Raw genomic sequence first — 11,499 nt, forward strand, 5'->3', positions numbered from 1 at the left:
CAGAGGACGACGATGACGAACGCCTTGGCGTTCCGTGAGCCTCGTTCTGGTCCGACATCGGTCTGAACAAAAAGAAACAGTACCGTGTCACATAAAAGCCTTTCAAACACACAAGGCGAACAATATATGTCCATGGATCATATATGTTACTTCCACCAAGAAGGGACGGTTCGTCGGAAGGTGAAGGCTTACCAGGCTACGTGGAAAAAGTCGGTGAAAGGTGAAAAACTAACTGGAGCAGGAGAGGTCTGGACTGCGTGGAGGCCAGCTGTGAACTGATGTGGAGCTGGTGGCGTGAGCGTCTCGTTGTCTACCTTGTGACGTCAGTTAAATGGTTGTGAAGTGAAATTAGATTTTCTCTCATATCAAGTTGAATTGGTTTAGCTCTCTCTCTGTCTCTCTCTCTCTCTCACGATTGATTCCAAAGGCCACAAAGATGATTAGCAGAGGTTTTCGTGAGTGTTTCTCCTGACAGTAATGTAGGAATGTTGTTAATTTGTCACTAAAACCATAAAAAACATCCTTAAAAACCTGTGCCACTTTGAATAGAGCCTTTTAAAAGCGTGTTTCTCCCATCAGTCGAGAAATGTAGTTATTTATTTACATTTTATACATAATACACACACACACACACACACACACACACACAGGTGGTCTGGCAGGGAAGTGTTATGAGAGATGTACAAACGCATAGCAAGGCAAGGCACACAGCTTTCACACTCACCTCACACTCACTCACAACACTCTTTCAACACCTTAACCTTTGTTGGGGAAGAGAAGCACTTAACCTTACAAATACACTTATTATAAGCTTATCTCTTACATATACCAAGACAAGGCACACAACTTTCACTGTTACTCTCACCCACAACAATCTTTCAATGCGTTAACCCTTGTTGGGGGAAAAGAACCACTAAAATATTATCTCCTACAAATATATTTAAACACTCACTCAACATGCAACACCTTAGCCCTTGATGGAGACGAGAAGCACTCCTACCGAACCTTACAAAAGCACTAATTAAAATCTTATCTCCTACATATACCAAAACACACAATTTTCACCCTCATTCACTCAGCACACAACACCTTAGCCCTTGATGGAGACAAGAAGCACTCCTACCGAACCTTACAAAAGCACTAATTAAAATCTTATCTCCTACATATACCAAAACACACAATTTTCAGCCTCATTCACTCAGCACGCAACACCTTAGCCCTTGATGGAGACGAGAAGCACTCCTACCCTAATCTTACAAAATCACTCACTAAAATCTTATCTCCTAAATATACCAAAACAAAAACACACAATTTTCACCCTCATTCACTCAGCACTCAACACCTCAGCCCTTGATGGAGACGAGAAGCACTCCTACCGAACCTTACAAAACCACTAATTAAAATCTTATCTCCTAAATATACCAAAACCAAAACACACAATTTTCACCCTCATTCACTCAGCACTCAACACCTCAGCCCTTGATGGAGACGAGAAGCACTCCTACCCAGCCTTACAAAAGCACTCACTACAATCTTATCTCTACTTCATTTACCCATCCATACACCAACCTTGTAACTCCACACAAGACTCAAAGCACCACAGTCACCCACATCTATCTATGCCACAATGACTCTTGAAGCTGGTGGAGCACAGGGTGGACCGAAGGGCATCAGCTCCACACTCTGGGATGCCTGTGGGGGAGTTCATACAAGACCAGTGAGTACCTTTTCTGCATTCAGGCTCCCCTCCACCCTCTTGCACAGTACCTGAGGCCATGAGGGGGTGGTGAGAGGCTAAGAGGGTATGAGGGAGGAGGGAAGGGATGAAATTTGGTGAAAAACAGAGAACACATATGAGCAGGAAAATTGAAGTAGAGAAGAGGGAAAGGAAGAAAAGAGAAGAGATGAAAAGACAAAGAAGGAGAAAAGAGAGAAAACAGAATTATAAACACAATTTTTGACATCACATCTAAAAATCTCTCTCTCTCTTTAGTGCTCCTTAAAAAATTCTCTCTCTCTCTTTAGCTCCTTCAAAAATTCTCTCTCTCTCTTTAGGTCCTTCAACAATTCTCTCTCTCTTTAGCTCCTTAAAAATTCTCTCTCTCTCTCTCTTTACAGCACTCCTTCAAAAAATACACCTGCTAAGAAGCTTTCACAAATATCCATGTATCACCTGCTGTCCAGATACTGCTCACCACACCCAATGAACATCAATACAGAACACACTCCAGCACCAGCAAGTCACACACCTCCAGGGATGCCCCACTGATGACATCCAGGAGGTCTTTCACACTGCCCCAGGACTTGGACATCTTGTGGCCGCCACCATCACCCTGGAGGCCATGCAGTAGCACAGTCTGGGGAGGGAGGGTCATATAACACAGGTGATATAACACAGGCAATACTGGTAACAATTAATATCAAGTTGCATAAGAGGAAGGAGAAGTAACAAGCAGGTAGTCAATTCTTTCAATCTATCACCATCTATAAACATTACTAGCCTTCTGAAACCTCCATCTTTTTATCAAACGATTAGTAATGCTAGAGTTTACAGTATTAACAGATATTTTAGTTATATACCAATGAAAATATGGACTAATTACACATCTACAATTAGTTACCGGAGTTTGTGATAATACATAAGACAAAGGAACAAAAACAAGATTAATAACAGAGAACAGAACCAGGAGACCAAGACCCAGACGACCTCACCTCAAAGGAAAGCCTCCTCATCAAGTCGAGTCCCAGCATGACCACCTGAGCCACCCAGAAGAGGATGCCGTGACCAGTCTTCAAGGTCGTTGCGTAGAAGCGAGCAAGGTCAGGCATGGTCTCTCCCCTCCCCTGACCCGGCCAGCCCAGAGGCAAAGGGAAACAGGCCAGAGGAGAAACAGGTGTCCAGATCTTCCTCCTGCTGGGTGGACATGGAGGTCAAGTGAGTGCCTGGGGAGGAGCACAGGGTGAAGACGGAAAGTTGTGATTATTAACATAGCCGTCAAGATTTTTATTCATCTATTGCTACATGAAGTTTATTTTTTTAATGAGGGTTTGCACACACACACACACACACACACAAACACACACTTTCTCTATCATCCTCTTCCTTCTCTTCTTTTCTTCTTCTATCTCCTCCTCCTCCTCCTTCTCCTTATATTCAGGTCAGGTCAGGTCATCCAATTAGAATAAAATCAGACAGACAGACAGAAACACACAGACACACACACACACACACACTTGAATGATATAAAATAATGCAGTTTTCCCTCACAGAAATATAGTAGGGTACCCAGAGTAGGTTAATTAAGGTGATACAGACAAGGACTGCACCTCAACTGTAGGGAAAAACTACAATTTGGTACAGCTTTGCCCCAAGGTAATACTGATAATAGGAACACACTAGGAGATACAACACAAAGAAAGTATATCAACTGAAGGAAAAACAATAAAAAAGTAAACATTTCTCTCATATATCAGACCATCCAAACTAACACTAGGTAAACACACACACACACCTTCCTTCTCCACAGCCTTCCGTCTTGCATCCTCCTCCGAGCAGCCGCCACCCACACCTCCTCGCCATCTGCTGCAGTGATGTGGTACACTGGCATTCTGTGGCCCCACCAGAGCTGCTGGGAGACACACCAGTTTGTGATGTTGTCCAGCTAGCTATGCCAAGCCCTCCTGTGCAGCTGTGGCACCAAGTTCAGACAGCCGCTCTGCACAGCCTCGGACGCCTCCTGTGCCAACTCCTTGCACCGAACGAACCTGTGTAGACATGAAAGTAAGCAAGCAAGTGTTTGTGGCTAATTATAATACTCAATATGCCAGTATCATCTTCAGCATCACCATCTGCTCACCACTGGGGCCTCAGCACGGACTCAGTGACATCCTGCGTCCTGCTGCAGTGAGGCACCGTCATGGGGTGGGCGTGGCACCCTCTGTACAGCCCCAGTGCCGACAGGGCCGACGGCACTGCCCCTCGCGCCTCAAACCTCAGCAAACCCTGTGGGGGGAGTGAAGCCCTGTTATGCTTAATAGTGAGGACAGTAGTGATGATGCAGTTAATAGTTTAAGGCTTAATGAATGGTATTACTGCATCTTATAAACCACCACAGCTCAGTCTTTGTGGTGGTAAACAGTGCAGACAACAGTACTGCTACAGTTCATCATTAGCAAGACTTGACAAATACTATCATAGCTCAAGAACCACAATGAATATTATACACCTTTCACATATCTAAGGCCTATGCTCTGAAACATCTCAGCACCACTATTTCAAAAGGACTCTAGATGAAGCTACATAGGTTTTTAACCCCTAAAGGACCGCGCGGGGTAAGTATATCAGTCCCGCTAGGGCGGGGGATATGGGGAAAAACGTGCAAAATAGCTTATCTTTGCATGCTCAGTACGCCTAACCTACAATAAACGAGTGAAAGAAAACAATACTTACCCCACAATCAACTCCTCCTCTTTTGAATGGTACCAACCAGAAGTTTCTAGGTGCCATGGTTACGGAGATATGACGAGTTGATTGAGGTGGTGTTGCGGTGAAAGTGAGGGGGCGCGTCCGATCAGTGATGGTGGCTCTGGCTTAGTAACGCAGAAAACGGGATCTATGACCTTTTTTACCCTAATTGTACTGGGGCCTGGTGTACTAGGCCCTGCAACAGGTTCAGGTTGGGCTGATTGCTGGGCTGGTTGCTCTGGTTTTGGCGGGTGACAGCACTTCATCATCGGTGGTGGCTGTGGGTGGTGCTGGTGCCCCTGTCTCCTGCATCATCAGACCCCAGCACATCACTGTCCTCACTCTCAATAATCGTGGAGACAGTGATTTCTAACTCCTGTTCAATGCCACTTATACTTAGAGGCCTCCTAGCTGACGTGGAGGGCCTAGAGTGGATGGATGGAGTGGAAGTAAATACGCGCGGGGGCGAGTGCACCAAATCGGACGAGGCGGAATCACTTCCATGATGACCAGCCATGACGAAGGCTAGCGGGGAACTGACAACCCTTCCCATCCTAGTCTTAATCAGTGTTGCCATACACTTGGCTAGAAAATCGGGCGGAAAAAACGCATAATTTGGCGTTATTTACAAAGAGACGTCGATCGACGTCCCCGGTCCTTTGAGCCCAAAACGTCGATCGACGTCCCCGGTTCTTTAGGGGTTAAGAATGTTTTTTAAAGTTCTAGTGACAGATTAACATTTGTATATTATTAACAGGGAGAAACACTCTTGAGAACCTGGCTAGGTATCTCTGTGGCCTTGAAAAAATATTCCTGATGAAATAATACGGGTTTTCAAGAATGTTTTAATGGTTCTAGTGATAGATTAACAACATTTCTACATTATTAATCTTGAGAACCCAGCTAGGTATCTCTGTGGCCTTGAAAAATACTCCTGATGAAATAATACAGGTTTTCAAGAATGTTTTAATGGTTCTAGTGATAGATTAACAACATTTCTACATTATTAATCTTGAGAACCCAGCTAGGTATCTCTGTGGCCTTGAAAAAATACTCATGATGAAATAATACGGGTTTTCAAGAATGTTTTAATGGTTCTAGTGATAGATTAACAACATTTCTACATTATTAATCTTGAGAACCCAGCTAGGTATCTCTGTGGCATTGAAAAATACTCGTGATGAAATAATAAAGGTTTTCAAGAATGTTTTAATGGTTCTAGTGATAGATTAACAACATTTCTACATTATTAATCTTGAGAACCCAGCTAGGTATCTCTGTGGCCTTTGCAAATAGTCTTGGAGAAAGTGAAGTCCCTCCTCTATTACCTAATTAAGTCAGTACACCTGTTTAGTTACCCCTTCACCACCTACCTGAGTCTGCCAGTCTGTAAGCGAAGTCATACATCTTTCCGAAGCTGACCGGTTTGCTGTACCCCGGGACTGCGAGCTCCGTGGGTCCTGTCAGGTGCAGGTGGTCCACTTCAATGTCCGAGATGGCCGACTGAAAGCTGCAGCACCAGTTGACGAGAGCCTCCTTGCGGTACACCAGCCCAGCATCGTACAGACAGACAAATGCTTCCGTCACTGCGAGGAAAAGTGTTTTGGTGAAATTTCTTGTTTGTGCGCGCGTGTGTGTGTGTGTGTGTTAGAGTTTACGAGGACAGGTATGCTTACGGATGTACAGACAGACACACAGGCCAGTCTCTCGCTGCATCCATTGTAAACACAGCTGTCCCAGTCAAGTGAAGCCCCCAGATGCCGCAGCTGGTCGAATATCATTGTTCCTTCCTCCTCTTCTTCCACACTTCATCAATAAACCTGCAAAAAAAGGAAAATTTGTCTTTTAAATATGTAAGTTAGTTGTACGCAGTCTACTGCCCAAGAAAACAGAAAACTGGGGTAACTATTTTGACTGCATAGAAAAATTACACACACACATACATACATACACACACACACACACACACACACACACACACAGTTTTGTATATTCATGTCTCTCTATCATTCTAGTTTTCTCAAGGCAACACTCACTTCTGTCTGTCAAGGTCGTGTTTGGTGTTCCCCTGGGCATCCCACAGGTGCCTCTCCACCACCACCTGTGTTGCTGACCCTGTGTGGTCTGCCCCCGGGATGAACACTGCCTCACCACCCTGCATCTGTGCCTGCATCAGAAAGAGAGAGAGAGAGAGAGAGAGAGAGAGAGAGAGAGAGAGAGAGAGAGAGAGAGAGAGAGAGAGAGAGAGAGAGAGAGAGAGAGAGAGAGAGAGAGAATATTAACATGGGACAGAAGGGGTTATTATTAAGTTAATTTTAATGAGAGAGAGAGAGAGAGAGAGAGAGAGAGAGAGAGAGAGAGAGAGAGAGAGAGAGAGAGAGAGAGAGAGAGAGAGAGAGAATATTAACATGGGACAGAAGGGGTTATTATTAAGTTAACTTTAATGAGAGAGAGAGAGAGAGAGAGAGAGAGAGAGAGAGAGAGAGAGAGAGAGAGAGAGAGAGAGAGAGAGAGGAGAGAGAGAGAGAGAGAGAGAGAGAGAGACTTAACCTAACTTAACCTAACTGAATTAATATAAACCTAACCTGATGGAAACAAATAAATGAAAATAAAAAGCTGCAGCCGGCCTCACCTTTCTTGACAGGCGCCTTTTTTTATGTTCATACACTTTTCCCTGGTGGCACACGCTGCTAGCCGCCCCCTGGCCACGCCCCTCGCTACCTCACGCATGTACAGATCCATTGCCCCTCTAAAAAGCAACAAATTCACCCGTATATCAAGTCTGACTGCGTTTGTTTACATTTCTCTGGGTCTCGGTCTGGGCTCAGGCCTGCAGGATGGGAGAATGATAGAAAACGAGAGATTTTCAGGCAAGACTAGTATAAGTTGAGGCTCTATTATAAAATACCGTGATACAATATTACTATTACTATTACTACTACTACTACTACTACTACTACTAATAATAATAATAATAGTAATAATAATAATAGTAATAATAATAATGAAAAACACACAATGCACATGATCGCAAGACCACTCCTGCACACACACACACACACACATACACACTGAACATTACCTATTCACTTGAGCACTTACTTGGTCATCGTCTGAGTTTTGTAGATTGTGATTGACAGACAGAGACAGAGACAGAGAGAGAGAGAGAGAGAGAGAGAGAGAGAGAGAGAGAGAGAGAGAGAGAGAGAGAGAGAGAGAGAGAGTACTAGTCATCTCTATCATTGAACATAAATTCCTAATATATGTATAGGTTTGTGTATACTAACCTTACTTAATGTGTATAGATTTCTGAGCATATACCAGCATCTCTTATGAGTTTATGTGTGTATATCAGATTTAGCAAGTGTATGGATGCGTCTCTAAGTGTATCCCAGTATTTGTATACAAGTTTGTGTGTGTATACCAGACTTAGTAAGCGTGTGTGTGTTTCTAAGAATATACAACCAATAGCAAGTGTTTGTATATGTCTCTAAGTGTATACCTGTCTTAACTGTCTGTTTGTGCGTGTATACCAGCATTACATAGTGTTTGTAATGGTTGGTGTGTATACTAGTCCTTTTTAATTGTTACCAACTATCCCAGCCCCTCCAGACCCACCTGAGGCATACAGCATCACCCCAGAGTACAGCCCCAGGTTGGTCTGGCTAGCCCCGATGACGATGAAAGCAGGAACCATCATTATCACCTGCTGTGGTTGATGATGATGGCTTCTACACACACACACACACACACACACACACACACACACACACAACCTCAGACAGCAATTCCTGGAAGAAGAGAGGACAGAACAGCATGCCAGCCACAGCAAGAGCGAGTGCGTGAACAGCCACGGCCACCAACCAGTCAGTACTTCCCTAGCAAAAGAACGCAGCCCCCAGAGTCGACCCAGTGGTGAAGTCTGTGCTCAATATCCTTTATCATGACTCTCTCTCTCTCTCTCTCTCTCTCTCTCATCCACCATTAGCCAGTCTCCCTCTACCTATCTCCCCATTGGTCAGTGGCCTGTACAGCAGACACCCAGTTGTCATGGTGAAGGGATTTTCTCCAAGTACTGTACCTCCATCACTCCCTCCAGGCTCCTCCCACTTTCCTCCAGTCACTATGTAAGCTTGATGATCAGCAGCTGTCCCTCTATACCACAAGCTTCACTCTGGGCAGCTCTCTGGAGGCCTCCGAACCTGTGGGTGTAAGGTTAGGTTAGGTTAAGTTAGGTTAGGCTAGGTTAGGTTAGGTTAGGTTAGGTTAAGTTAGGTTAGGCTAGGTTAGGTTAGGCCTGTGGATGGTGTGTGGAGGAGGACAGGACAAGGAGACCAGTGGGAAGGCTGTGGAAGGCCTGTGAATTTCAAGGTAATGCAACACCTCACACCAACAACACCAGAACAATGCCTCACCTAGCCACCTGCAGCCACATCACAGTCTCTCCCCCTCGTAGGTAATGGCAGCAGTGGTGGTGGTGGTGGTGGTGGTGTTGCAAGGAGGAGGCAGGCACCCATGACTGGAAAAGGAGAGGTGAGTGCCTTGAGGCTGCAGGACGGGGTGTGCAGCTGTGTGGGAGACAAGAGGGTGGGTGAGAGGGAGTGGGCACATGGGAGAGAGTGAGTGTGTTCTATGGCAAGTTCTATATAGGATTTCAAGGGTGTTTTTGTATATGATAGGGAAAATATTAATACATACATACATACATACATACATACATACATTTTCATCTCCCAAGCACCCCTCTTCTCTCTCTCCTCTTCCCTCTTCCCCTGTTTCATGCAAATAGGTCAACACACACACACACACATTCATAGAGGGATAGATATTAGCACAGCATGATTTAAACCACTAATATAACTATCAAACACACACACACTTCTCCACAAATCTGAAGGCACTGTGGTTTCCAAGCCCTTAAAGTGAAAGTGTGTTGAGGGCATAATATTGCACCACTGCCAGCATGAACTTGTCACTAAAGCTGTCATGCGCCTCACACGCCTCCTGTCACCCCGCTCATGCCAGCTGCCAATGCAGAACGCACCCTCCAGCACTCAATGTTTGGGGCGATAGTTCTTTGTTAATGGAAGATAATTAGATTTTCTCTCATATCAAGTTGAATTGGTTTAGCTGACTCTCTCTCTCTCTCTCTCTCTCTCTCTCTCTCTCTCTCTCTTTCACGATTGATTCCAAAGGCCACAAAGATGATTAGCAGAGGTTTTCGTGAGTGTTTCTCCTGTTAGTAATGTAGGAATGTTGTTAATTTGTCACTAAAACCATAAAAAAACATCCTTAAAAATCTGTGCCACTTCAAATAGAGCCTTTTTAAAGCGTGTTTCTCCCATCAGTAGAGTAGAAATGTAGTTATTTATTTATATTTTATATATAACACACACACACACACACACACACACACGTGGTCTGGCAGGGAAGTGTTATGAGAGATGTACAAACGCATAGCAAGGCAAGGCACACAGCTTTCACACCCACCTCACACTCACTCACAACACTCTTTCAACACCTTAACCTTTGTTGGGGAAGAGAAGCACTACTGCCTTAACCTTACAAATACACTTATTATAGCTTATCTCTTACATATACGAAGATAAAGCACACAACTTTCACTGTTACTCTCACCCACAACAATCTTTCAATGCGTTAATCCTTGTTGGGAAAGAGAACCACTAAAATGTTATCTCCTACAAATATATTTAAACACTCACTCAACACTCAACACCTTAGCCCTTGATGGAGATGAGAAGCACTCCTATCCTAACCTTACAAGAGCACTCACTAAAATCTTATCTCCTACATATACCAAAACAAAAACACAATTTTCACCCTCACTCACTCAACACACAACACCTTAGCCCTTGATTGAGATGAGAAGCACTCCTACCCTAACTTTACAAGAGCACTCATTAAAATCTTATCTCCTACATATACCAAAACACACAATTTTCACCCTCACTCAATCAACACTCAACACCTTAGCCCTTGACGGAGACGAGAAGCACTCCTACCCTAATCTTACAAGAGCACTCACCAAAATCTTATCTCTACTCCATTCATTGATCCATACACCAACCCAGTTACCCCACACAAGACTCAATGCACCACAAAGTTATACACATTCATCTATCTATGCCACACTGACTATTGAAGTTGGTGGAGCAAAGGGTGAACCAAAGGGCATCAGCTCCACACTCTGGGATGCCTGTGGGGAAGTTCCTCCTGATACCAGTGAGTACCTCTTCTGTATTCAGGCTCCCCTCCATCCTCTCACACAGTACCTGAGGGCATGAGGGGGTGGTGAGAGGACAAGAGGCTACGAGGGAAGGGATGAAATGTGGTGAAAAACAGAAGAGAAAACAGATGAGCAGGAAAATGGAAGCAGAGAAGAGGAAAAGGAAGAAAAGAGAAGAGATGAAAAGACAAAGAAAGGGAGAAAACAGAGAAAACAGAATTATAAACACAATTTTTGCCATCACATCTAAAAATCTCTCTCTCTCTCTCTCTCTCTACAGTGCTCCGTTCAAAAAAATACACTTGCTAAGAAGCTTTCACAAATATTCATGTATCAACTGCTGTCCAGATACTGCTCACCACACCCAATGAACATCAGTACAGAACACACTCCAGCACCAGCAAGTCACCGCACCTCCAGGGACGCCCCACTGATCACATCCAGGGGGTTTTATCACATTGCCCCAGGACTTGGATGTCTTGTGGCCGCCACCATCACACAGGAGGCCATGCAGCAGCACAGTCTGGGGAGGGAGGGTGATATAACATAGGGTGATATAACACAGGCAATACTGGTAACAATTAATATCAAACTACGTAAGAGGAAGGAGAGGTAACACACAGGTAGTCAGTTCTTTCAATCTATCAGCATCTATAAACATTACTAGCCTTCTGAAATCTCCATCTTTTTATCAAACAATTAGTAATGCTAGAGTTTACAGTATTAACAGATATTTTAGTTATATACCAATGAAAATATGGACTAATTACACACCTACAATTAGTTA

General features: G+C 44.1%; 1 protein-coding gene across 14 annotated transcripts in view; it reads right to left on the reverse strand.

The window, feature by feature from the left end:
- LOC135104509 (uncharacterized) overlaps positions 1–11,213 on the reverse strand; it is a 13,605-nt gene extending 2,392 nt beyond the window's left edge. The window contains exons 1-13 of one of the 14 annotated variants that reach the window (XM_064012073.1): positions 11,127–11,213; positions 10,623–10,758; positions 8,881–9,033; positions 8,547–8,667; positions 7,098–7,214; positions 6,502–6,632; positions 6,142–6,285; positions 5,839–6,051; positions 3,858–4,003; positions 3,513–3,765; positions 2,713–2,914; positions 2,250–2,357; positions 920–1,692 (exon numbers count right to left, since the gene is read on the reverse strand). In XM_064012073.1, coding sequence (XP_063868143.1) covers positions 1,618–1,692; positions 2,250–2,357; positions 2,713–2,914; positions 3,513–3,580 — 453 coding nt within the window. In that variant the 5' untranslated portion in view covers positions 3,581–3,765; positions 3,858–4,003; positions 5,839–6,051; ... (5 more) ...; positions 10,623–10,758; positions 11,127–11,213 and the 3' untranslated portion in view covers positions 920–1,617. The other 13 variants (XM_064012071.1, XM_064012076.1, XM_064012078.1 and 10 more) reach the window with 13 other exon arrangements.
- Between the last annotated feature and the right edge of the window lie 286 nt (positions 11,214–11,499).

This window comes from Scylla paramamosain, chromosome 10 (assembly GCF_035594125.1).
Source record: "Scylla paramamosain isolate STU-SP2022 chromosome 10, ASM3559412v1, whole genome shotgun sequence".
In the NCBI taxonomy this organism is placed as follows: Eukaryota; Metazoa; Arthropoda; class Malacostraca; order Decapoda; family Portunidae; genus Scylla; species Scylla paramamosain.